The sequence below is a fragment of the Natator depressus genome, chromosome 16 (assembly GCF_965152275.1).
Source record: "Natator depressus isolate rNatDep1 chromosome 16, rNatDep2.hap1, whole genome shotgun sequence".
NCBI lineage: Eukaryota > Metazoa > Chordata > Testudines > Cheloniidae > Natator > Natator depressus.
Window position 1 is genome coordinate 21,821,488 of NC_134249.1, and position 27,708 is coordinate 21,849,195.

Below are 27,708 nucleotides of genomic sequence, written 5' to 3' on the forward strand. Positions count from 1 at the left end.
ATAGAATCTAATTCTCCCAGGCCCCATTCAACTGCCTTAACCATGAAAAGAAAAAAGAAAAGGAGTACTTGTGGCACCTTAGAGACTAACCAGTTTATTTGAGCATGAGCTTTCGTGAGCTACAGCTCACTTCATCGGATGCATAGCATATCGTGGAAACTGCAGAAGACATTATATACACACAGAGACCATGAAACAAAACTTCCTCCCACCCCACTGTCCTGCTGCTAACAGCTTATCTAAAGTGATCATCAAGTGATCATCCTGCCACATTCTCTCCATATCTTCCAACTAATTAGATTGTTGTCTGTAGGCCCCCTACCTCCTTTACTAAACAATCCTGGTTCTTCCCTTGAGCAGATCCATCCTGTGCATTGAATGGAGTAGGGGTCCTAGCATTTCTTAACTGCTGAGTCCCTGATTTGCAACCTTAAGAATGTTCTTTTCATATAGGTTGTGTGTGTAATTTCCTAGGTATTTAAAAAAGCAAATTGAAAAAACAAATTCCGTCATGGGGTATCATATTCACACCCTCATGTTTGATCATTAGAACTGGAACCTTTAGATCCACCACACAGAACTCTGCTACTTGGTCTAACAGAGTGACTGATGGTAGTAGGTCGTCATCCTCTGTGTGGACCAGCACTAGGAGGGGGATGAGACATATTTTTGCCAGTGGTTTTCACAGATATTTGCTGACAGCAGAAGAACACTGAGAATCACGGGTTCCATTCCAGGCTTTAGTGGGCATAGACTCTTCTGCCCATTTGCCCCAAAGCTTAACCTCTTCTGTTTCATGCTCTTCTGTCTCAGTCCTGTCTCTTCGTTAGCTGGTCCCAGTCTCTGCTCCTCAGGCTTCTTATCCCAGTCCCCTTGCGCAGCCAGCTCCCCTCCCACCCCCTACTGATGTTCCCATTTCTCATCTCAAAGTCCCAATCTCAGTGTCCACTCAACTCCCATCAGCTCCTTGGCCCCATCTTTTTGACCAACCAGTCCCAATTCTCCCACAAACACACTGGCTCACCATTAGATTTATTACCCTCACTTCTACCCCACTGGTTCCCAGTCCCACTCTTTGCCCAGCCAGTCCAAGTATCTCCCACCAGTTCCTCATCCAATCTCAGTCATTTGCCCCCAATTTCCTCCCTTGGCTTCCAGCCTCCCCTGAACTCTCAGATTCCTTTTCTCTCCCTCCCCGCCCCCCCGCAACTACCTAAAGTTGCTTGTCCAATTTACCCCCCATCTGGCTCTTTTCAGAGCCAGAGAGTATTGTAATGAGGCAACTTCCTCCTTCTCAGTGCCTGGGCGCCAGCTGGGGGACCACTGAGAACACAGGAGACAGTTTCCCTGCTTTTATTTCATGTACCAGACTCAGCTTGGCCTGCAGCTCATCAGCCACCTATAGCCCTGGTCTGCAGCATGCTCAATGTGACCGAATCTTCAGATTTTAGCTGTAAAGCTCTAGCAAATCTCTACTTAGCATGTGCGAACTGCAGTTTTTCTAAGGCTGATAACTTGTCCAAATTTGGGTAGATTTTCATGGATTAGCAAAAGGCACATCGATGACACAATGGCTATCTCCTGCCAAATTTCAAGTTTCTCCAAACCATGGAAGTGCAAGATGTTCTCAAAGAAAAGGACACCACATTTTTTTAACATGGGCAAAACAACATTTTTAATTCCTGGAAACAGCTGAAACATTTTGGACAAAATTTCCAGCTAGCGTGGAAAATTGCAGCCCAAACAGTTTAAATTTGGTAAAGTTATGTGGTGCTAAAAATAGTGTTTTATAATGGGAAGTGTTGGGCAATTTTATTAATTGGTGGGGTTACCAGTTCCACCTATAATGTCAAACTGTTAACTTATAACTTAATTATTAATGTTAGGGTAGTTAGTGAAGTAAAGTAAAGTTGCATCATCATTCTACTTTATTCTTATTAAACTGTAAAAATTACTATAGTTTTAGTTGCTCCTCTTTGGGCCTGTTCTGCTCCTATTCATACCAGTTGGAACAGGATAAAGCCCTTTATTTTAAAATGTGTCTATAAATGTGTGTAGCTCCAGAAAAGGTTCTCAGGAACCATATGTCTTTGACCTTTGTTTTCTGGGATAGAGTGGCTCATTGGAACAACAGTATAGATTACTGGAACACAAGACTCCCTGCTTTCATGCCTCATAATTTCCAAGAACAAACAACTGTTTTTAAGGCAGCAAACCTGCCATGTTAAAATGCAAGCATCAAAAGAAACTGCCAGCATCTGCAGCCATCTCCATTTGAATCCAGACAGCATCCCTGAACTTTAAAAAGCTCTTGCAAAACCTTTTTAAAGGGAACATGTTGACTTTATACTTCTGTATATTCAGAAAACCACTTCTGCCATTGATCAAAAATGTTAATGTCTTGGCTTGTAGCTGAAAAATACGGACAGAAAAGTGACTAAGCCCAAATTTACAGCAGGTGGGGGATAGAATGATTGCAGTCTTCAGATCTTGTTAACGAGCTTGAATTATCTGCTTAATGTTCAAACAGATTCCTTGGAAACCACCAGAGAGGGTAATAATAAAAGAGTTTCCATGCCAGAAATTCCTCACTAGATGGAGTGGGAACATTTTAGGAAGAATTGGCTACTGGAAGTTTAGTTTGTGACTGCAATAAGTTTCTAACAACAACTCAACAGGATTTTTTCCTCCCTTAATTATACACTTGATAAGTGGGACAATTTTGGAAATCTGTCTGTACTCGTGATTTCTGGTTGATATTATGAAGGTGTTACTATGAAAATTGCTGTATCACTGAAAGCCTCTATATAAACGTGGAATCCACCATAGACTGGCAGGGTCGTGTCATGGCTCTGCCAAAGCAAGGACAATGGTAGGGCCGTCAGCTATTCAAGGGGAAACACCTTGGGGACAATGAGCTTGCTAGTCTGGAGAGTGGAAATTCTCCAAGCAGGACAAAAAGAGGTGACAAAGTGGGCGGTTATTAAAAGGTCTCAAGGGGGACAACTCAGAGCCACACAGGAAATTTTGGGCAGGAGAAGAGGAGGAGATGGACCAAAGTCACAGAAGATGAGCTAGGGCAGTGGTTCTCAAAACTTTTGTACTGGTGACCCCTTTCACATAGCAAGCCTCTGTGTGTGACCCCCCCCCTTTTAAACTAAAAACACTTCTTTACATATTTAACACCATTATAAATGCTGGAGGCAAAGTCGGGTTTGGGGTGGAGGCTGACAGCTCACAACCCGCCTTGTAATAACCTCACAACCACCTGAGAGGTCCCAACCCCCAGTTTGAGAACCCCAAGGTTAGGGGGAAGAGGCTCCCTGTCTTGGAACAGAAGTTATGAAGCTGCCAGGGAAGGATCTTGGATCTCAGAGAGGACCCTGACACAAGCCCAAAGAATGCTCTGGATTGGTGAGGAAACAGAGGCAGGAAATGCATATAATGTTTATTATTTTTGTATAGATGTCTATTTCTTTTACTATTGAAGAGTGTAGGGAGCCAGGGTGGCTCCCTTCCGAACCAGAGGGTAAAGAGCCACCCTCTGGGCCTGAGTGGGCGGGGCCAGGCCAAGCTTCCGCCAATCCCCGGAAGAGGAAGGGTGGGACAGGAAGTACAAAGGGCGGAGCCCTCTGCCCAGTGAGGAGAGCACCAGGGAGGGAGACAGACACAGGCTGCCGGCTGCTCCCTCGCAAGCCTGCTGCTGACCCAGGCGAACCCCTGGGCAAGGAGGAGCCTTACCAGGGGGAAGGCCTGTGGCAACCAGGGCTGCCGGCCGCTGAATACCCGGAGGAACTGGGGCTGCCAGCAGCGGATTATCTGGGGGAACCGGGGCTGCCCGCAGTGGATTACCCGGAGGAGATGGAGATTCAAGAGCTGCCCGCAGCGGAATACCCGGGGGAGATGGAGGGACCGGAGCGACCCGCCTGAGAGAGACCGGGTAGGAAGTAGCCCAGGGGCCCAACTACACCGTGGGGTGGGTGTGTTTGGTCAGCGGGTGCGGACTGCCCGCTGACCCAGCGGCGGGACCTTCGCCTCCCGCCACTGTCAGGGCCCTGGGCTGGAACGCAGTGGAGTTGGGTGGGCCTGCGTTCCCCTACCCCGGCGCTCCCCTGCCCGAGGGGCGCGCTATTGACTCCGGCCGGCGCTCCCCTGCCCGAGGGGCGCGCTATTGACTCCGGCCGGCGCTCCCCTGCCCGAGGGGCGCGCTATTGACTCCGGCCGGCGCACCTCCCCGCTAATTCCCGAACGCCCGGGAGGTGCGCCGAGGCCTGCCACAGAGACCATTGCTCTCCATCGCCCCTAGGGGCTCGGAGGACCGACCGACACCTATCACAAGTGGTGGAGAATGCGGGCAGGCGATCCCTACCCCTGCAGGAAGGGGTTAGTGCGAGGGGACCTCTGAAGCTCCCCTATTGGAAAGATGGAGATAGAAAGGCTCATCAAGTTCCTGGCTGAGAGCCAGCAACAGCAGCAGCACCAACTCATGCAGCAGCTGGGCGCCCACCAGCAGCAGTTGCTTCAAACCCTGGGGGCCCAGCACCAGGAACAACAAACCCAGTGCTTCCAGCAGCTTGCAACCCTGTGGCCGGGCCATGGTGGTGTTCAACCGGAGCGGGCAGCCATCCCAACCCCACCCGCCCCACCGATCCATCTGGCCAAGATGGGGCCTGAGGATGACCCGGAAGCCTACCTAGTGACCTTTGAGAGGGTTGCCTCCGTGGCTGGGTGGGCGCCTGACCAATGGGCAACACTCCTCGTCCATCTGACGGGGCTAGCTCAGAAGGCTTACCGTGGGCTCCCAGATGATGAGGCCCGCATTTATGCGCGAGTGAAAGCCGCTATCTTGGATGCTTTTGACATTACCCCGGAAACATTTCAGCAACGGTTTCGGGAAAAGGTCTACCCCCCGGGTGCCAGACCCCGGGCTGTGGCCCAGGAACTGAAGGACTCCATGGCTCCAACCCGAGCGTCGAACCGCAGCTGAGGTGACGGAACAGGTCATCCTCGAACAATTCGTGCACATCCTCCCACCCCAGGGGAGGGCTTGGGTGTTACAGCACTGGCCACAAAGTCTAAGCGCGGCCGTCGCGCTTATGGAGGACTTTCTCGAGGCTGAGGCCCCGATAGGACCGGCCGCCGGCCCCCCAAGTCCTGGACCCAATGCACAGAAACCTGAACGGAGGGGGCCCACCTCCCAAACCAACACACCCCACCGTACCCGACGACCAGAAAGCGGCAGGACCGAGTTTTCCCGACGGCCTGAGTCCCCACCACTCTCCGGCCCTGGACGCTCAACCCGACCACCAGGCCCTAGCCCACTCTGCGGCCCCACGGATGCCCCCACGCGGCCGGCGCGCCCAGAGGTAGGACCTTGTTTCCAATGTGGCGAGTATGGGCATCTGCAACGGGGCTGTCCTGCAATGGATTGCAACTTTGGCCTGGTGTGCGCCGGGGAGCGACGGGCCCGTTTGCCCTCCGTGGCCAAACTGTCAGCTCCCATGGAAGTCGCCAGGGTCCCCGTGGTGGGTCTAGTCGATTCGGGCTGTGGGCAGACCCTTGTCCGAGAAGAGCACCTGGTGGACACCAAGCGGACCGGTGGGGAAGTACGGATTCAGTGCATCCACGGAGACGTAAGATCGTACCCCACTGTGCGGGTCCCCATCACGGTGCACGGAGTAACTCAGTTAATGAATGTAGCATCATCCCTCGCCTATCCAGTGATCCTGGGCCGTGACTGGCCAGACTTCGTCGAGGTGCTCCACTCCCTACCCACCAAAGAGGCGTTCGAGGGAGCCCCGCCTGAGACGAAGACAGGACCTGACTCGACCTCCGACCCTGGAGCTGACCCAGGTCCCACCGCCGGGCCGGATGGCCTGGAAATGGCGGGTCCCCCTCCTGACCTGGTGGACTTTAGCTGAGATCAAAGGGAAGATCCTACACTCCGGTTTGCCTATGAGCAGCTGGCCCGGGTGGATGGTGAGGTCGTGGAGGCGCAGCGCACCACCCAGTGGCCCAGATTTGAACTTAACCACGAGCAGCTCTACCGCCTTTACCGAGACCCCCAGACCCAAGAGGTCCGAACCCAACTCGTGGTCCCCCGCATCCATCGTCGGGCTGTGCTGAAGCTTGCACATGACATCCCGGCTGCCGGCCACTTAGGGCAAGAAAAAACGGTGGCCAGGGTCCTGGCCCGGTTCTTCTGGCCCGGCGTCCACCAAGAGGTGAAGGATTATTGTGCGTCGTGCCCGGACTGCCAACATGCAGCCCTGGCTGGGGTACGGAAGGCCCCCCTGGTCCCGTTACCAGTCGTAGGTGTGCCATTTGAGCGGGTAGCAATGGACCTGATCCGGCCTTTCCCAAAAAGCAAGGCGGGCCATCAATACATCCTCGTCCTGATGGACTACGCCACCCGCTTCCCGGAGGCCATCCCCTTAAGAAGTATCACCGCCCGCACTATTGCTGCAGAGCTCGTGAAGATCTTCGCAAGGGTGGGCCTCCCACGGGAGATACTCACTGACCAAGGGACCAACTTCACGTCTAAGCTGTTCCGCCAGGTATGCGCCCTATTGGGGATTAAGAAGTTGCAGACCTCTGTCTACCATCCCCAGACTGACGGATTGGTCGAGCGGTTTACCCAGACCCTGAAGGGAATGTTGCGGCGTTTCCCCACCCAGGACCTCCGCCAGTGGGACAGCTGCTCCCTCCGTTACTACTGGTGATTCGAGAAGTCCCACAGGCGTCCACGAAGTTCTCCCCATTCGAGCTCCTCTATTGGCGGCGACCCCGCGGGGTGTTGGACCTCTTGAGGGAGACGTGGGAACACAACCCGTCCGCAACACAAGGTCTCTTGCAATATGTCTTACAACTGCAGGGGCGGCTGGCGCGGGCGGGTGAGCTTGCGAGGGAGAACTTAAGCACCGCCCAAAGAGCCCAGGAGCAGCACTACAATCGGGGTGCCCAGGCTCAATCATTCGGGCCAGGGGACCGAGTACTCCTCCTGCTCCCCTCGGAGGAATCAAAGCTGTTTGCCCGCTGGCAGGGCCCGTACGAGGTCCTTCGCCAGGTAGGGCCGGTAACTTATGAGATTCGGCGACCGGGTTGCCGAAAGGAAAAGCGGATTTATCATGTAAACCTCTTAAAACCTTGGCGGGACTGGGACGGGCTCCTAGTGGCCCCCTATCCCCCCGAACCGGAACTGGGGCCCCAACCACCCGAAGAGTCTGATGGTGAACCCCAGCTAGCAGAGACCCTCACCGTCGAGCAACGAGAACAGGCACTCTGCTTAGTGAGGGTGTTCCCCAAGATGTTCACCACGAAACCCGGGCGGACTACACTTGCCTACCATGTGATCCAGACGGAACCCGGGGTGGTGGTCCGCGAGGCAGCCCGGCCATTGCCGAGGCGAATGCGGGAGGCCGTAGAGGAGGAAGCTCCCTCGCAAGCCTGCTGCTGACCCAGGCGAACCCCTGGGTAAGGAGGAGCCTTACCGGGGGAAGGCCTGTGGCAACCGGGGCTGCCCGCAGCGGATTATCCGGGGGAACCGGGGCTGCCCGCAGCGGATTATCCGGGGGAGTCGGGGCTGCCCGCAGCGGAATACCCGGGGGAGATGGAGGGACCGGAGCGACCCACCTGAGAGAGACCAGGTAGGAAGTAGCCCAGGGGCCCAACTACACCGTGGGGTGGGTGTGTTTGGTCAGCGGGTGTGGATTGCCCGCTGACCCAGCGGCGGGACCTTCGCCTCCCGCCACTGTCAGGGCCCTGGGCTGGAACGCAGTGGAGTTGGGTGGGCCTGCGTTCCCCTACCCCGGCGCTCCCCTGCCCGAGGGGCGCGCTCCTGACTCTTGCCGGCGCTCCCCTGCCCGAGGGGCGCGCTCCTGACTCTTGCCGGCGCTCCCCTGCCCGAGGGGCGCGCTCCTGACTCTTGCCGGCGCTCCCCTGCCCGAGGGGCGCGCTCCTGACTCTTGCCGGCGCTCCCCTGCCCGAGGGGCGCGCTCCTGACTCCGGCCGGCGCACCTCCCCGCTAATTCCCCAATGCCCGGGAGGTGGGGCCGAGGCCTGCCACAGAGACCATTGCTCTCTATCGCCCCTAGGGGCTCGGAGGACCGACCGACACCTATCACAAAGAGCAATAGCATGTTAGAATGTTGTGCAAAGTGTCTTATGTTTCACGTTATACCTATCACATAGCTCTTGAAGTTATAAATGGTAAATCAGAAGATTCACATGGTGGAGTTCTGGGAGGGCGTGTTTAAGAGATTGCAGGGGCAGTCTGAGGGCTCAGCACTGGTTCCAGGGAGTGACTAGGTCTTTTGTTGCACCGCCTCCTGAGAGCTGCACCCCAAGAATGTGCTCAGAGACCTTAAGACAGGGGCATTGGCCATGGCTCCATTAAGACTCTGAGGGCTTAAAACATGAGATTCAGCAGCTGGATCCCCTTACAGCTGTTTGACAAGAGGCCAAACGTGGGTGCTGGACTATACCTGTAACAATAAGAAACAGAAGAAAGCCAAGAGAGGTTTTAATTTTTTCCCTGGAAAAGTGAGAATAGATTTTGGTGAACAAATTTACATAATTTTTCTGTCCTTATCTACTTTAAAAATTGTTAAATAGAAGCAGCCAAGGGGCTGAATTTTAGCATGTTCGGAAGGTAACTGTGGGCTGTTAAATAAGTTTTATTAAATCCAATCCCTTGTCCTTATGAAGGCAAAAATTCCATTGAGTTTGAGAGATTTGCCGTCTGTAGAAGTTCAGGGTCACACCCATTCCCAAAGCTGAAATTCTTACATCAGTATTAACACTCCTTTAAGTCCCTGGCAGAGCCTGTATTTACATAATCTTTTCTTGAATTCTGATCTCTTTACTTTTGTTTTTTAATAGTCAGCTTATTAGCCACAGTACTGTGTTGAAGCAGAGTGTTCTAGAGACAGTTTCTCTCCTCCATCAAATGTAGTTACAGCCCATATATAATGTATTAGAGATATCTGATCAATATATGGTTTATAGATACCAGTTGCTGTTTCTGTATTGTCTTAATTAATAAGTATGTGATTACTGTTTGTAGATGAGTTTTCTTCCCCTATGGAGAAAACACTGAGGACAATTTGTGTAGTGGCCACTAGTCTTCTTTGATGGCAGTTGATTTTCTTGCCTGAATCAGGTCTTTGGAGGCTTTGGAATTGTCCTGGGGACAAAATTTTTCAGCACAATCCTGTGAGGGAAAGTGCTCTGCTGGAGTTCTTGGGGGTAAACTAATTTCAGACATCTCAGAGGGACAACGCTAGCATTCATAGTTGTATCATTTGCAGTCACTGGCATCTAATGCTCATGTTATAAAATAAATACAGTGGAGATTTAACCCTCATCCAAAGTGTCTCATTTGGTTCTGCCTAGAAGGGGGAACCCTTCCATTCCACATGGAAGGGCCTCTGTCAGGTTCAGAGATGTGTGGCAACAGGGAGTGGAGATAGGAATGTGCTGCTTTGCACAGCACTGTGCCTTGCAGAATGCAAGATTTCAGCAGATTAGTGTTGTCTCTTTTGGTCTTTACACCAGAAACGTAACAGGAAGGAACCACACAGGCACAGTGGGATCAAAATAACTGTTTACACCAACTACATACAACATGCAAGGCCTAGTTACATATACTCGTACTCTGGCAGGGTTCTATGAAACTTAGAAGACACTGTACCCCTAGACGTTTCAAAAACAATTTAAAGGGATATTACCCAAGTCATATACATTACAGGAAATAATGGTGAATTATTTCTCCAAAGAAGAGCTGTGGGGGGCCCCATGCAATCTTAGTATGGCTCCTGCTAGAGCCCGTATGTCTGGGAGGAGAAGCGGACAAGCGGAGTGGCAGGTATTCCTGCAGGATGACTCCTATCTCTATGAAGACCTCTAACGTTGGGAAGGGCCATGGCCTCCAAACTCCTCCAGAGGGGATGGGTATAGAAAAACAGTGAGGTTTTTGCAAGGGGAGGGTTTTGACTCCACATTGACTTTTCTTACACCAGTCCTGCCTTTTTAAAAATCACTTGGCTTTAATAAAGTTCCAGTTCATGATTATGGAACCTTGACATGGCTCAGAACTACTGAAAAGTAACTATAAAACAGAAGTAGTAGGATTTGAAGAAAGTCAGGGGAGGAAGAATGGACACTGGATCTTACACTTCTCAAACAAGATGAGCTGGGGAAGCTCCATTATTTTACAACTTCAGTGTGCTGCTCCTCCTACAACCCCACCCTTCTGTCTTCTCAGTGTAAATTGCATCATCTACCATCTGTCACTTCTGAATTTGGTCCAGTAATATTTCATAATAAACTCCAAACTGTGCAGTCTGAGAAAATTAAACTTCTTGGGTGCTTGTGATTCAAGATTGCCTCAACCATTGCATGTCTGATATATAAAGAGTGGGTATATAAATGTATGTACATAATATAGAATTGTGTGTGCTTGAAAAGTGTTACATATCCATGTCAACATGTAACAGACTGAATAATTAAGAAAACTTTCTTAGAATAACAAAAAAATAGTGGAAAATAAACCAGCAGTTAGGTTCTAAACTTTTAGAAGTCTGAGCTTTTGGGGTTTTTTTAAAAGAGGAAATAGTGGTTGATTTTAAAAAATGGCAACCAGACTTTGAATAAATCAAAACAAAGAAAAAAAATTTGTTTTTTGACTTTGAGCCATATAATGCAGAATTTCTGAGTAGAGAAAACATTACAGTTTAGTTATAATTACCTTCTAAAACTTGCTATTTATAGTATGCTAACAGGTAAATACAATTTCGTTTTACACAATAATATTTAAGAAGTGGGGTACATTCAAGTGCTGTGTATACTCTATACCAGGGGTTCTCAAACTGGGGGTCGGGAGGTTATTACATGCGGGGTCACGAGCTGTCAGCCTCCACCCCAAACCCGCTTTGCATCCAGCATTTATAATGGTGTTAAATATATATTGAGTGTTTTTAATTTATAAGGGGGGGTCATACTCAGAGGCTTGCTATTTGAAAGGGGTCACCAGTACAAAAGTTTGAGAACCACTGTTTTATACAAAGGAAATCTTCTAAGAGTTCTACCCTCTGTTTTTCATCAGATGTTCTTCTTACATGCCTGTTGCACATAAGCTAATATAGACAGATGGTTATAAGGTATATTATGGAAAATATGCTTGTATTCTCAATATGAGCCCCTTACGTTATTGCATTAACCATATCACGTTGGCCATCTCTGCTCCTGTATATATGCCACAATAAGTAGAGATGAAATTGAAATCTTTTTACATTAGAGTATGTTGTGAAGAAAGAGGGAGGAAAAAAGTGAGCCAAACCTGATGCAATCTTCAAACCTGGGCAAGCCCAATGTAGTTAATAGGGGTTTGTCGGCATGTAGCCTGTTATGGTCCAGCATGCAATATTCAGTTTATTCTGACATGGAGAGGGATTCAGCAATTTTTAAAAAGAGACTAAGATTTCAAGTCAACCCGAGAAATGCCTTAAATATTAGGCTTCATTTTCCATATATTGATGTATTTATAAAAAATCAAATGACAGCGGGAGCAGTAATACTGAGTCCAATTGTTGTGTGTGTCAAAGGGTTAGATAGCTCATTAGAAGATAGCACAAGTGAAGAGTTAAGAATCTGGATTTTTGAGATCATGCTTTGAGAAATGTCTCCTTATGGAAAGGGGAGGGGGTACCTACAGAACTGCAAGAAGAGGAAGGGTATTATTGCTTGGCTACTTTGGACCATGCCATGCTGATTCAGAAATTAAAGTTTTGGCTAAAGCCAAAGTATTTATTCTGGAAGTGTCATCCCTAATTCATTTTCAATAATTTACTTGCTCTTTGCATTATTAGCAAAAGTTTTTGTAAAGTACTGTAAAAAGCAATTTCAGAAAGAAAAATCTCAGCAGGTTTCTCTAATGCTGGGAGTGGCAACTTTATGGGCAATTTATGTAAACTGTACAGTGCTCAAATAAAAAGCCCAACAGGCTACTCGCACTATGAGCTCCGAATACAGCACAGGACGGAATACCAAGAAATGGAGTTCTAAACTGGGTTCTGATACCCTCTCTTTCTGTGGCTTTGAGCACTCACAACCTCTCTGTCTCCGTTCCCCTATCTTTGAAGTGGGAACAATGATCCCTTGCTTCAAGGAGTATTGTAAGAAATAGCTAATGTTTGCAAAGCAGTCTGAAGTTGAAAAATGCACATATATCCTAAGTATTGTTATGAAAATATAGCATTTTAAACTTGGAAGTTTAAATATAGACTTTAGTCTTCTAAATATTTTTAACACTGCTAGCTGTCAGCTCCTCACCTGGCATCTTACTATCCACCTCTTCTCATCTCCTGTTGCTCCTCCCAAGCCTTACTGCCTTCTTTCTCTGCTTTTCCCCTCACTCTTTCATGGGAGTCCCTCCTCTTGTCCTCTAAGATATATTTCCATCCTTTCCTCCTTAAAACCTACTTCTTCCACACCCCTATACTGCTCTTTCATCCAAATCTGAATGCCAGCCCTGATATTTCTGTTCATAACCTTATATGTTCCGCACAGGTGGGACCACATCACCTTGTTCATTTTAAAAAGTGCTGTGCACATTTAAGCATTCTATAACAGTGGAAAGGCTTCAATTTCCTTGCTGTAAATTACAGCATGCTGGTTTTCTGTAGCAATCCCAAGGTTTAAAAATAAGTCCAGAGTAGTAACTAGCAGTACTTACTTCCCGATGGCAAAAACTGTCAAACCCACTGTGACGTTTCTCTTGCTATAATAGTCTTCTAGCACAGATCTCTTGAATGTACCATCCCATACAATTGGGGCAGACCAGTCAGTCAAAGTTGATACCTCTGGTCGTGCACTGCATGAAAGAATGAAAGAACCAACAGATTACCAAAAGTTAGCAGGAAGTGAGTCCCCCAAGAATATAGATACAGGTGATTTCTGCATTCTCTCTTCCTTATTTTCAGAAATGTTTCTACATTACTCAGTTCTGCAGTCTTAGAATGGGTGGCAAGACACGACTGTAGGTTATGCATTTTATTTATTCAGGTTCTGTTTACATTGTATGTTATTTATTCTTTCCGTAGCACCTTTTAGGTGGGCTAGGCACTTTAAAGATATGTAAGAAAAAATAAGACATCAGCACAGAGGGCAGTGGAGAATGCAACAAAAAAGCAAATGATTGGGCAATTGAGCAGCACCCTCATTTTATAAATTCCAAGGGGCTCTGTAGTTTGTTAACATAAGCCAAATTAAAAAGTAAAAGGGTGGAAATGCTAGCCCACAGAACAGAGTGAGGTTGCTTGGCATAATGGAAGAGTGAGGCTTTTTCAGGTTTGAGGAGGTTACAGATTCTGAGTGTATGATGTGCCCAAAGCTACGGATAGGACCATTTTAATTAAATCCTAATCAATCCATTCACAAGAGGAAGTGGTGAGAGAGCCAAGAAGTAGGCAAGGGGTTGCCCCATATAAGACTTCTATGGTGAGACTGAGTTTGATCTTGCTGAAGAATGAGACATGAACCCAATGGGGAGATTTGAGAACTGGGATCCACTAGGTGAAGTGGTCAGTATTGGGCAAGATAGTTTTAGCTGCACTATGGTGAATGGGCCAGAACAGGGGGAGAAAATAGATGTGGAGATCAAAGAAGAGACAACACTATTTCCTTAGCAGATGACTCACCCTGACCAACAGTGAGATTCTCCCTCCCCTTCCTCCACCAAAAGTAATTTGCTGCTTGCCTCTTATCCTAAGTGTGGTGATGATGATGATGGGCGATCACTCGTTACCGAGTATGATCATCTTTCATGGGAGTTATGGATCCTCAGGTGGCTAATAAGACCAATCCTTGAACCACAAGTTCTATTGCAATGATGGCAGATGTTTTCAGGCTCAGCAGGAGGCTGTTGACCATGACTGGAAGTCAGTCTCTCCTTCCTTCTGTGTCTCTTGTCCTCTTCAGCTTGTTGGCGAACAAGTTCAAAATGCAGGGGACCATCATGTAGGACTTCACCCCATTTTAAGCAATCCTGGGCAAGTATCTCCCAAGTGTCAATGTCAATATTACACGTTTTTAGGTTGTCCTTCAATAAGTCCTTATATCAATTCCGTTGTCCACCCATGTTACGGTACCCTTCTTTCAGCTGAGAGAACAGGACCTGTTTTGGGAGGCAATGGTCTGGCATCCGGACAATGTGTCCAGTCCAGCAGAATTGCTGACAGATGATCATTGCCTCGATACTGGTGGTCGTTGCCTCTTCCAGGACACTAATATTGGTGCACCTGTCTTCCCATTTGATCTTCAGAATCTTACGAAGGCAGCGTTGATGGCGCCTCTCAAGGACTTTCAAGTGGTGTCTATAGGTTGTCCAAGTTTTGGACTCATACAATAGTGTTGGGAGACTAACATCATGATAAACAAGAAGCTTGGTGTCTGTTCGAATGTCGTGCTCTTCAAAAATCCTGTGCCGTAACCGAGAAAAAGCTACACTGGCACAGCTCAGGCAATGTTGAATTTCCACATCAATATCTGCCTTGGATGAAAGATGACTTCCAAGATAGAGGAAATGATCGACATTCTGCAGTGCCACTCCATTGATTTTGATAGATGTGGCGTGTAATACCTTATTTGGAGAGGACTGATAGAGCACTTTAGTCTTCTTGATATTAAGAGTGAGACCAAGACATGCATAAGCATCGGCAAACATATTCAAGATAGTTTGAAGATCTTTCTCAGAGTGGGCAAAGATTGTGTTGTAATCAGCATAATGGAGTTCCACAATAGATGTTGTGGAGATCTTACTCTTGGCTTTCATCCTGCTAAGCCTGAACAGCTTTCCGTCCATTCTGTAAGTGATTTCAACGCCAGCGGTAAACTTCCCAGCAACTAGGTAAAGAATGACGGTGATAAAAACCGCAAACATGGTTGGAGCGATGATACTGCTTTGTTTTACTCCTATTTGTACTTTGAAAGGTTTGCTCTGGGAGCCAGTGCTGCTCAGAACAGTCACTTTCATGTTATAATGAAGCAATTTTAGGACACTGATGTATTTATCGGGACATTCAATCTTAGAGAGTACAGTCCAGAGGACACGGCGATTCACTGAATCAAAGGCTTTAGTTAAATCAATAAAAGCCATGTACAGTGGTTGGTTTTGCTCCTGACACTTTTCTCGCAGCTGCCGTGCTTTGAAGATTATATCCACAGTTCCACGACATGGTCAGAAACCACTCTGTGACTCCGGTAAAATTTCTTCTGACAGGGGCAGAAGGCGAGTTGCAAGGATCCGCGCCAGAACTTTGCCTGCAATGGCTAGGAGGGAGATACCACAATAATTTCCACAATCTGCTTTATGCTCTTTCTTGAAGAGAGTGACAATCAGGGCATCCCTCATTTCAGTGGGTATCTCCTCCTTTATCCAGATTTTAAGGATAAGCAGGTAAAGCGACCGAATTTGCTCTGGTCCACCATCTTTAAAAATTTCAGAGGGTATCCCATCTAGACCTGCTGCCTTGTTGTTCTTTATCTGCTTGGTGGCATTGTGTACCTCAGACAAATTAGGAGGTCTCTGAGCTCATCCCTAAATGGTCGTTGAGGGATTTACTCAAGGACTTCATCTGCAACCATAGAATTACAGTTAAGGAGAGCTTCAAAATGTTCTTTCCAGCAAGAATTGATGGCTTCGTTGTCCTTCAGAAGTGTGGTTCCATCCTTAGAGAGAAGAAGATTCATACCATGGCAAATTGGCTCATAAATAGCCTTGGTGGCACTAAAGAAACCACATGTATTGTGGATGTCCGTGAGATGTTGGAGTTCTTGCGCTTTCTCAGTCCACCATTTATTCTTGAGTACTCTGGTTTTATGTTGGACTTCCGCCCGGGCCTTGGCATGGGCTTCTCTCTTTATATTACAACTTATGTCATTCAGCCAAGCACAAAATGCCATTCCTTTCTCATTAATGAGTTGCTCAATTTCAGCATCATTCTCATTAAACCAGTCCTGATGTTTTCTGGTTTGGTAGCCTATGGTTTCCTCACAGGCATTGATTACAGCTTTCAACTGGCTCCAGTGTTCCTCAATTTCTTCTGGAAACTCTGATGGCAGCTTTTCTTCTCAGACTGCTTGGAAGTGGTCACGCTTAATAGGTGCCTTCAAATCTTGAATCTTCAACTTGCACCTGACCTGCTTCTTTTGCAGCCTCCATTTGGGAGCGATCTTAAATTTTCATTGTGGTTCGAATAAGGTGATGATCAGTCCAACAGTCATCAGCACTTGTCATTGTTCTTGTGAGAAGTACGTTGCTATGATCTCGGGCACAAACTATAACGTGGTCGAGGAGATGCCAGTGCTTTGACCGTGGATGTCTCCAATATGTTTTGAACTTTTCCTTTTGTGGGAAGAGAGTGTTCGTAATAATAAGTTCATGTTCAGCACCCTTGGTCAGGAGCAGAATTCCATTTGAATTGCTTTTGCTTTCTCCTTCTTTCCCGATTGTTCCCTTCCACAGGTCTGAGTCTCGTCCCACACGTGCATTGAAATCCCCCAGAAGGATGTTCTTGTCTTCCGTAGGGGTCGCCAATAAGTTGGTTTCCAACTGAGAATAAAAATCTTCCTTTACATTCTCATTGGCATCCAGTGTTGGTGCCTAGGCGCTCACAATAGTTGCCTGTTGATTTTTGGTGAGCCTTAATCGGAGTGTCATAAATCGCTCATTGATGCCAACTGGTACCTCAGAGAGGCACCTTACAAGCTTGTTCTTTATAGCAAAGCCCACTCCATGCAATCAAGGTTCATCGATAGATAGATTTTTCCCTTCCAGAAATAGGTGTATCCTCGTTTCTTCTCCCTCATCTGTCCTTCATCAGCTCTTCTAGTTTCGGACAAAGCAGCAATACCGATGTTAAACTGACTCAATTCACAAGCAATAATGGCTGTACGTTGCTCTGGTCGGTCGCTGTTTGAGTTGTCCATCAGGGTACGTAAGTTCTAAAGTTGAAGAGTTTCTTACATTTTCGACCACTGAGGTGGTGATCCTGCTGGATGTGGCTATCCAGCCAGGAAAAACAGAGGCAAGACTATTTTTAGGGTACCTTTTCTAACCCCCTCTCCATGTGGGGTGAGCAGAATGTATCCTAAAAAGGACTGCTCAGTCATGGGTGCAGCTGCCGAGATGCTCGACCCCGCCTCAATCCTCGAGCAAGATGATTGTATCATACACCCACCGCCTGTGTGTCAGTCTGTAACTAGGAACTTCTGGATTTCACTGTCCTGTTCCCATCGCCACTCACCGATCGTCACCGGACTTTTGACTTGTGCAATATTATTTTTCCCCAAAACTGGAAGATGCCTGTCCAGGACTTCTTTTTTCCTCTCCATGGATCACCACCTTTTAGTGGTGGAGAGGCTTGCGTGTCTCAATGACCCAGAGAGCGATGCTGCCTGGAGTAATGTACTCCCTTAGAGCTACCCATGGCACAACAGTCAAGGGCGAGGGTTCCAGACAAAGTGATCCAAGAAGTCCCTAACAGCAGAACAGAGGGAGGATAACTGCACAATGGAAGTGAAATTGTTGTGTAATGTTATGACTGTGAAGGTGGATGAAGGCTGCAGCAAAAAGAGGCTGTCCAATCATCATGGTGCCCATGCCATTGGTTTCAAGTTCCCTATCTGACAAGGATAGTGTGGTGACTGTTGTACACCAGTCTTCCCCACAAGTGTGGCAATACATACTTGCCATCCCTATTAACTATAGGAGTGTATAGGTAAACCCTGTATCAGCAAGATACTTAAGTACTTTGCTGAATCCAGGCTTTAGTCTCTGCAGGGCAGATGTTCCACATCACATTAAGCATTGGCAGTAGGCCTCTGTGCACATAATTTGGAGACATGAGGAACAGTTTTATTCATAAGCATGTTGCCTGGGATTAGTCTCCCCTAAAGCATCAAACTTGAAATAAAACCTGAATGCTCATCTGGCTAACATTTCTCACTGTTATGACTGTCTGTACTTAATTTTAGCTGGATATTTTTGTATTGTGAGATTGTTTTTCAGTGGAAACAGAACTTTTTTTTTTTTTTCAAATCAATATCAAGATAGGAATGTGCTAAGAGTGGGCCCATATATCAGCATTCTGTATTTGTGACCATGTTGCTCATAGGCCTATCTAGCCACAGATAGACATTGAAAGGTACACTTGTAAAATTTCTTATCATTGGGCTGCCAGAAGTGGGGGAAGGTGCACGCACATGTTCTCTCACTCTATAACAAACATACACTTACTGAGCACCTCTAAAAATGCTTTACAAAATAAGTATTTAGAATCTATTTTGCAAATGAGGAAACTAAGGCACCATGCTGACAGGTAAAGTTTTCAAAATTATGTAAGAGCAGGTTTTTAAAGGTATCTAGCAGTTGCCTAAAGATGCTGATAAGTGTCTTGTGAGATTTTTCAGACCGCCTACGCACTGAACTCCCATTGAAATCAATTATAGTTTGGACATGTAGGTGCTATTGAAAAGTTCCACTTGGAACCTATCTGCATCTTTAGACATCTAAATATAGTACTTTCAAAAAATTGAGCCCTAATTAACTTAGGCTACCAAGTCCTATTGACATTGGGTTTCACAGTGAGCAGCTGAGAACAGAATCCAAGTTTTGTTATTTCCATTTCCCTCTTAGTTACTAGAGCATACTGCTCCTTTCTCATCTGACCTGTTCAAAGGGGACTGGACCTCAACCCCAGAAGAATTCCAACAATCTCTCTCACATACTTTCTCTAAGAATATCCTGGCAACTGTGCCCTCTCTGTTATTCTCCAACTTTGCCTTCCTATCTGTTTGAGCCTAGGATGAGCAGCTGTCTTGTGTTTTTGGGAGATAATACTAAAATAGGAAAAATAAAAAAAAAATCACAATTCCATTATTAAACAGGAGAAAACTGCAATGACTAGACCAACACAACTGATTCCCCTTTTCCAAAAAAACAAAAACATCCTTCTTTGCTGAATTTGCACTCTCCAAACTCACAGCCAGCAGTAGCTCAGGTAAATGGACAGTTCAGTTTCTGGGAAGAATTTTTCATGTAATACTTCTGTCCTTGTTGGAATGGTCATGCAATCTAATCTAAACAAGTACAATTCCAGAGAATTGTTTCAGAGTAACAGCCGTGTTAGTCTGTATTCGCAAAAAGAAAAGGAGTACTTGTGGCACCTTAGAGACTAACCAATTTATTTGAGCATGAGCTTTCGTGAGCTACAGCCCACTTCATCGGATGCATACTGTGGAAGCTGCTGAAGACATTATATACACACAGAGACCATGAAACAATACCTCCTCCCACCCCACTCTCCTGCTGGTAATAGCTTATCTAAAGTGATCATCAAGTTGGGCCATTTCCAGCACAAATCCAGGTTTTCTCACACTCTGCCCCCCCCCCCCCCACACACACACACAAACTCACTCTCCTGCTGTTAATAGCCCATCCAAAGTGACCACTCTCTTCACAATGTGTATGATAATCAAGGTGGGCCATTTCCTGCAGAAATCCAGGTTCTCTCACCCCCTCACCCCCCTCCAAAAACCACACACACAAACTCACTCTCCTGCTGGTAATAGCCTATCCAAAGTGACCACTCTCCTTACAACGTGCATGAAAATCAAGGTGGGACATTTCCAGCACAAATACAGGTTTTCTCCCCCCCCCTCCTCCCCCCCCCCAAAAAAAAAACACACACTCACAAACTCACTCTCCTGCTGGTAATAGCTTATCCAAAGTGACCAATTTCCAGAGAATTGTGTGCATAGAAAACAGAATGTGTCTCAATTGCCCAACCACACTAACTCCTCTGGGAGCTGATCTAGTTGATGGATGGTTTTGTTAAATACATTGCCTCTTTCCCTCAGTCAAAGGGGTTATGTTTCTATGTACATAGAGAAAACATATGTTCAGTCTAAATGATTTATTTTAGGTTAAGAGACTGCACCACAAAAATAAAGTGGGTAAAATGTTCAAGAGCGCCTAAGTGACATAGGCACTTGGGTGAAATCTTGGCCATGTTATAGTAAATGGAAAAACTCCCATTGACTTCAGTGGAGTAGAATTTAACCCGATGTGCCTAAGTCATTTTTGAAAATTGGAACTTTGGCTCCTAAATAACTTAGAAACTTTTTAAAATTTTACCCAATATCCATAAGAGCTCACAACGTGCACTTTTCTTTTGTAAAAAGAAAAGGCGTACTTGTGGCACCTTAGAGACTAACCAATTTATTTGAGCATGAGCTTTCGTGAGCTACAGCTCACTTCATCGGATGCATACTGTGGAAACTGCAGAAGACATTATATACACAGAGACCACGAAACAATACCTCCTCCCACCCCACTCTCCTGCTGGTAATAGCTTATCTAAAGTGATCATCAAGTTGGGCCATTTCCAGCACAAATCCAGGTTTTCTCACACTCCGCCCCCACACACACACAAACTCACTCTCCTGCTGTTAATAGCCCATCCAAAGTGACCACTTTCTTCACAATGTGTATGATAATCAAGGTGGGCCATTTCCTGCAGAAATCCAGGTTCTCTCACCCCCACCCCCCCACCCACAAACTCACTCTCCTGTTGGCAATAGCTCATCCAAACTGACCACTCTCCCCACAATGTGCATGACAATCAAGGTGGGGCCATTTCCAGCATAAATCCAAGTTTAACCAGAACGTCTGTGGGGGGGGGGGGTAGGAAAAAACAAGGGGAAATAGGCTACCTTGCATAATGACTTAGCCACTCCCAGTCTCTATTTAAGCCTAAATTAATAGTATCCAATTTGCAAATGAATTCCAATTCAGCAGTTTCTCGCTGGACTCTGGATTTGAAGTTTTTTTGTTGTAAGATAGCGACCTTCATGTCTCTGATTGCGTGACCAGAGAGACTGAAGTGTTCTCCGACTGGTTTATGAATGTTATGATTCTTGACATCTGATTTGTGTCCATTTATTCTTTTACCCTTGTTAAAGTCCGATCCTGTTTCCTAGAAAACAAAAGAAACACACACAAGAGGGAAAAGGAAAGAACAGCAAAGATAGAAAATGCAGATTCTGTCTCTGGTTTTGACCCATTTGCAACCTCACTGCTGGAAAAAATAAAACAGGCACAGCACACTGTCTTCTCAGCCACTTAAAGACCTGGCAAACTCCTTTCAGCATTGGACTGTTTAGGCCGTTGCTTTCATCTGCCTTTCTAGCACAGGCTGTCACGGAGTATGGGGGAGTCCAGGCCCTGCACCCCTCTTCCTGGGATTCACTGAGAATCTCAGCCAGCCAGTAAAACAGAAGGTTTATTGGACAACAGGAACACAGTCCAAAACAGAAGTTGTGGGTACAACCACGACCCCTCAGTCAAGTCCTTCTGGGGGAGCAGGGAGCTTAGACCCCAGCCCTGGGGTTCCCTGCGTTCCTCCATCCAGCACCAAACTGAAACTAACCCCCCCCCCACAGGCTCCCTTCTGCAGCCTGTCTTCACATTCCTGGGCAGAGGTGTTACCTCCCCCTCCCCCTCCTGGTTCAGGTTACAGGCTTTCAGGTCTCCCATCCCCAGGGCACATTCCCAGGTCAACACTCCCCCCTCCCTGCTGCGTCACATCGTCACATCTCTCCCCCCTTCAAGACTGAACTGAGTGGGGTCACTGTGACCACTGACCTGGGGAAGTTCGGGGCCCCCTCTCCGGGACAGCGCATCTGCTATCATGTTGGCACTTCCCTTCACATGGACCACGTCCATGTCGTAATCCTGCAGGAGCAGGCTCCACCTCAGGAGCTTGGCGTTGGCTCCTTTCATCTGGTGCAGCCAGGTCAGGGGAGAGTGGTCGGTGTACATGGTGAAGTGTCGACCGAAGAGATAGGGCTCTAGTTTCTTGAGGGCCCACACCATGGCCAGGCACTCCTTCTCGATGGCCGCATAGTGTTGCTCCCGGGGTAGCAACTTCTTGCTCAGGTACACGATGGGGTGTCTCTCCCCCTTTTCATCCTCCTGCATTAACACCGCCCCCAGTCCCGTGTCTGAGGTGTCGGTGAACACCACAAAGGGCTTGTCAAAGTCTGGGTTTGCCAGAACTGGGCCAGTGACCAGAGCCTCCTTCAGCGCCCGGAAAGCCTCCTGGCACTGCTCGGTCCAGACCACCTTGTCTGGCTTCCCCTTCTTGCATAGTTCAGTGATGGGGGTGGCTGTGGCGCTAAAGTGGGGCACAAATCTTTGGTAGTATCCTGCCATCCCAATAAAGGCTTGGACCTGCTTTTTGGTGTGGGGAGCAGGCCAGTCTCTGATCACATCCACCTTGGCTGGTTCTGGCTTTAGGCGGCCGCTCCCCACCCGATGGCCCAGGTAAGATATTTCAGCCATCCCCACCTTGCACTTCTCCGCTTTTACAGTCAGCCCAGCCCCCTGGAGTCGGTCCAGCACTTGTCTAACCTGGGACACATGGTCCTCCCAGGTCTGGCTAAAGACACAGATGTCATCAATATACGCCACAGCGAAACTCTCCATCCCCCTCAGTAGCTGGTCCACCAGGCGCTGGAAGGTGGCCGGTGCTCCCTTGAGGCCGAAAGGCAGGGTCAGGAACTCATAGAGCCCCAGAGGGGTGATAAAGGCCGATTTCAGCCAGGCATCTGCATCCAGCGGCACTTGCCAGTAGCCCTTTGTAAGGTCCATGATGGTAAGGTACCGAGCTCCTCCCAGCTTGTCTAGGAGCTCGTCAGGCCTGGGCATGGGGTAGGCATCAGATACAGTGATGGCATTGAGCTTCCGATAGTCCACACAGAACCGGACCGACCAATCCTTTTTGGGGACCAGCACCACCGGCGAGGCCCAAGGGCTGGCAGATGGCTGGATCACCCCCAAAGCCAGCATGTCCGGGACCTCTCTTTCCAGGTCCTGAGCAGTTTTCCCTGTGACTTGGAAGGGGGAGCATCTTATCGGCGGGTGCGACCCTGTCTGCACCCGGTGGACAGTCAGATTAGTGCGTCCAGGCTGGTTGGAAAACAGCTGTCGGTACGGATGCAGCACCCCCCTGACCTCAGCTTGCTGGGCAGGAGTTAGCTGATCCGAGAGGGGAACTGTTTCCAGGGGGGAACCAGCTCTGGTCCCAGGGAATAGGTCTACTAAAGGGTCATCTCCCTGCTCCTCCCAATGTCCACACACGGCCAACAACACATTCCCCCTGGCATAATATGGCTTCATCATATTCACATGGTACACCCGGCGGTGGTGTGCCCGGTTAGACAGCTCCACCACATAGTTTACCTCATTGAGCTGCTTGACAACCTTGAAAGGGCCCTCCCAGGCGGCCTGTAGTTTATTCTTTCTCACGGGGATGAGAACCATCACCTGATCCCCGGTGGCGTAGGCACGGGCCCGCGCCGTGCGGTCATACCAGACCTTCTGCTTCTTCTGGGCTCTGGCCAGATTCTCCCTGGCCAGGCCCATGAGTTCAGCAAGTCTCTCTCGGAAGATCAGGACATACTCCACCACGGACTCTCCATCGGGAGTGGCCTTCCCCTCCCACTCGTCTCTCATCAGGTCCAGGGGGCCCCTTACCCTCCTTCCATATAACAGTTCGAAAGGTGAAAATCCGGTAGACTCCTGGGGCACTTCCCTGTACGCGAACAGCAGGTGAGGTAAGTACTTGTCCCAATCCTGCGGGTGCTGGTTCATAAAGGTTTTCAGCATCGTCTTTAGCGGCCCATTGAACCTCTCCACCAGCCCATTGGACTGGGGGTGATAAGCTGAGGCCCAGTTGTGCCGGACCCCACATTTCTCCCACAAGCACCGAAGTAGGGCCGACATGAAGTTGGACCCTTGGTCTGTCAAGACTTCCTTGGGGAACCCCACTCGGCTGAAAATGGTCAGGAGCGCATCTGCCACGGTGTCTGCTTCAATGGAAGCTAAGGGCACTGCCTCGGGGTAGCGGGTGGCAAAATCTACCACCACCAGAATGTATTTCTTCCCCGACCAGGTCGTCTTGCTGAGAGGTCCCACTATGTCCATGGCCACCTTCTGGAAAGGCTCCTCTATGATGGGCAAAGGTCTCAAAGCTGCTTTCCCCTTGTCCTGGCCCTTCCCCACCCTCTGACAGGGGTCACAGGATCGGCAATACTGCCGGACCATGGTAAAGACCCCGGGCCAGTAAAAGTTCTGTAGCAACCTCTGCCGGGTGCGCCGGATTCCCTGGTGCCCTGCGAGGGGGGGGTCATGGGCCAGGTACAGGAGCTTGCAGCGATACTTCTGGGGGACCACCAGCTGCCTCCTGATCCCACAGGACTCTACTTCCCTTGTGGGAGCCCATTCTTGGTACAGGAACCCCTTCTCCCACAGGAACCTCTCCTGGCAACCTCTCCTCATGGTCCATACCACACTGAGGTCGGCCAGGTCCCTGAGCTTCCGCAAGGAGGGATCTTTCCTCAACTCGGCCTGGAACTCAGCGGCTGGGGAAGGGATGGGGACCGGTTTCCTCTCATTGGCCAGGTCTGAGGCCACAGCCTCTCTGAGCCTTGCCCCTCAGCGCTCCCTCCCCACCAGGGTAGGGTCCTGCGCCTCCGGTCTGGTACCCTCCCCAAGGTCAGGGTGCAGTGCCCCTTGCTGGCTCTGGCTAAGGGTCACAACCAGGGCGGTCTGGGGGTTGCTTGTCCAGTCCTCTAGGCCCCCCCCCCATCAAAACCTCAGTGGGCACATGGTGGTGTACCCCCACATCCTTGGGGTCCTCTCTGGCCCCCCATTTCAGGTTTACCCTTGCCATGGGCACCTTAAATGGGGTCTTGCCCACCCCCATCTGGGTCAGGTAGGTGTTGGGCACCACCTGATCTGGGGCAACCACCTCGGGCCGGGCCAGCGTCACCTCCGCGCCCATATCCCAGTATCCACTGACCTTCCTCCCATCCACCTCCAGGGGTACAAGGCACTCTCTCCAGAGGGACAGCCCCGCGCCCAACCTGTAAACCGAGCACCCTGAGTCCCGAGCATCCAGCCCTCTGGCGGAGCTGGCCTGGGGTACTCTTCCCTCCTGAGCAGGTGGTAAACTGGCAGCTCCCCTTGCCTGGGTCGTCTGCCCCTCGTCCACCTGGGTCTCTACCCAGTTAACCCTGGGTAGATTGGGTCTGCTCAGTCTGTCCCTGAGCCTGGGGCACTGGGTCCGTACGTGGCCTCTTTGGCCACAGTGATAGCAGCTCAGGTCACGTTGGTCCCCTCGAGCGGGTTGGAGGGGCCCGACGCCAGGCGTTCCCCTTGGGAGGGAGTTCTCCCTATTTCCCCGCTGGGAGGTCCCATGGTGACTCTCTCTCTGCATTGGGGGGGGCCTGTTCTTTTGGGACTCCTCCCTGCTACCCCCTGACTGTTCACAAACTCGTCTGCCAGCTGCCCTGCGTGCTGGGGGTTCTCTAGCTTTTTGTCCACCAGCCACAGCCTCAGGTCAGAAGGGCACTGTTCATACAGTTGCTCCAGTACGATTAGGTCAAGCAGGTCCTCTTTAGCTTCGGCCCCAGCTGTCCACTTGCGGGCATATCCCTGAATCCGGTTGACCAGTTGTAGGTAGGTGACCTCCGGCATTTTACGCTGACTCCGGAACCTTCTCCGGTACATCTCGGGGGTCAGCCCAAACTCACGGAGCAGGGCCTGTTTGAACAGTTCATAGTCCCCTGCCTCCGGCCCTGTCATTCAGCTGTACACCTCCACGGCTTTGGGGTCCAGTAAGGGGGTGAGAAACTGGAGCCTGTCTGCAGGGTCAACCCTGTGCAGCTCGCAGGCATTCTCAAAGGCCGTCAGGAAGCTATCTATGTCTTCCCCCTCCTTCCGCTGGGCCAGGAAGCACTTATCAAAGCTCCTTGCAGTCTTGAGCCCCCCTCACTCACCACAGCCGGGGCCCCACTGCTCATCAGCCTGGCCAGCTCCAGTTCATGCTGTCTTTGTTTCTCCTTCTCCTCCTGCTCATGCCTACGTTGCCTCTCCTTCTCCTGATGTTCCCGCTCCTTCTCCTCCTGCTCATGCTTACGTTGTTTTTCATGATCCTCCAGCTCCCTCATTTTCATCTCCCTCTCCCATTCCAGCCAGATCCGCTCCAAGGATGGGGAGCTCCGCTGGGAGGATCCCCTGCTGGCTGCCGGGGTCAGGGTGCCCTCGGTATTCGCTGGGCTTCCCCCAACCCCTCCCCCAGGCCTAGGTAGGAAGGGTCTCGGGATGTCCTCGGCAGCAGTCTGACCCCTCCCAGCCCGGTCAGACCCCAGGGCCCACGCTGCATCCACTGGGCGGCTTCCCTCAGGGACAGGGATCGGGTCATCCAAGCGATCCCTCTCCTCCAACTGGGCAAACAGCTGTTCCTTGGTGGACCTCCCAATGCGCAGCCCTCTCTGCCTGCATAGCTCTACCAGGTCGCTCTTAAGGTGTTTAGTGTACATCTCCCTGCTGGCCACTCGCAGGCCAGGCAGCTTTCCACGGTTTCCAGGAAAAACCCCTCGTGTGCCAGTCCTTCTTGAGGTCACCACCTCTTTGCCAGGGTCGAGCTGCAGACTCCTCTGCCCCTGGGACCGCTCGCTGCAATCCCCCGAGGGACCCTGTTACTGCAAAAGTCCTTCTCTCTGGTCACACACTCCCAGGGGTTAACCGCCCCCCTGAAACTGTCTCTCTCTGAATCTTCAGCACACCTGGTCCCCGTCAATCCCCCTTGGTTTTACTGCTCCCCAGTCACTTACTGCAGGAAGCGCTGTTCACGGGGTGCAGTACATCCCACCTCTGCCACCAATTGTCATGGAGTGTGGGGGGAGTCCAGGCCCTGCACCCCTCTTCCTGGGATTCACTGAGACTCTCAGCCAGCCAGTAAAACAGAAGGTTTATTGGACAACAGGAACACAGTCCAAAACAGAGGTTGTGGGTACAACCACGACCCCTCAGTCAAGTCCTTCTGGGGGAGCAGGGAGCTTAGACCCCAGCCCTGGGGTTCCCTGCGTTCCTCCACCCAGCACGAAACTGAAACTAAACCCCCCCGCCCCCAGCAGGCTCCCTTCTGCAGCCTGTCCTCACATTCCTGGGCAGAGGTGTTACCTCCCCCTCCCCCTCCTGGCTCAGGTGACAGGCTCTCAGGTCTCCCATCCCCAGGGCACATTCCCAGGTCAACAGTCCCCCTCCCTGCTGCGTCACATCGTCACACAGGCTTACAGCAGTGTTGCAAAATATGCAATCTTGGCTGGTTAAGGCAAACTCTTATTATACAGAAAGAAAAGGAGTACTTGTGGCACCGTAGAGACTAACAAATTTATTTGAGCATAAGCTTTCGTGAGCTACAGCTCACTTCATCGGATGCATTCAGTGAATCCGATGAAGTGAGCTGTAGCTCACGAAAGCTTATGCTCAAATAAATTTGTTAGTCTTTAAGGTGCCACAAGTCCTCCTGTTCTTTTTGCGAATACAGACTAACACGGCTGCTACTCTGAAACCTCTTATTATACAGAAGGATAAAGGAAAGATAGGAAAAGAAGAAATAAGGTAGGGAAGGAAAAGGACATGTGGAAGGAGGGACGAGAGTCTCACGTGCCTGATGGTGTTTGGCATTTCGCTGGAGCTAGTGGCAGTGTAACTTGCCTCCCTCTCTCTGGCCAGGACATCCTTCAAGATTGGAATGAAAGTTGGTCTGGGGTCCCAGGAGACTGTGGGGTGGCAGCCAT

The 27,708-nt window shown here is 49.4% G+C and overlaps 1 protein-coding gene across 8 annotated transcripts in view; it reads right to left on the minus strand.

The window, feature by feature from the left end:
* Positions 1-27,708, minus strand: part of LOC141999868 (N-acetyllactosaminide alpha-1,3-galactosyltransferase-like) — a 78,625-nt gene that overhangs the window by 4,191 nt on the left and 46,726 nt on the right. For 5 of the 8 annotated variants that reach the window (XM_074973699.1, XM_074973700.1, XM_074973701.1 and 2 more), the window contains exon 6: positions 12,734-12,871. The exons of 1 other annotated variant lie outside the window; for it this stretch is intronic. In XM_074973699.1, coding sequence (XP_074829800.1) covers positions 12,734-12,871 — 138 coding nt within the window. Of the gene's footprint in view, positions 1-8,155; positions 8,484-12,733; positions 12,872-20,772; positions 21,036-27,708 lie in introns of those variants that run through there. 2 more of the 8 variants (XM_074973704.1, XM_074973707.1) reach the window with 2 other exon arrangements.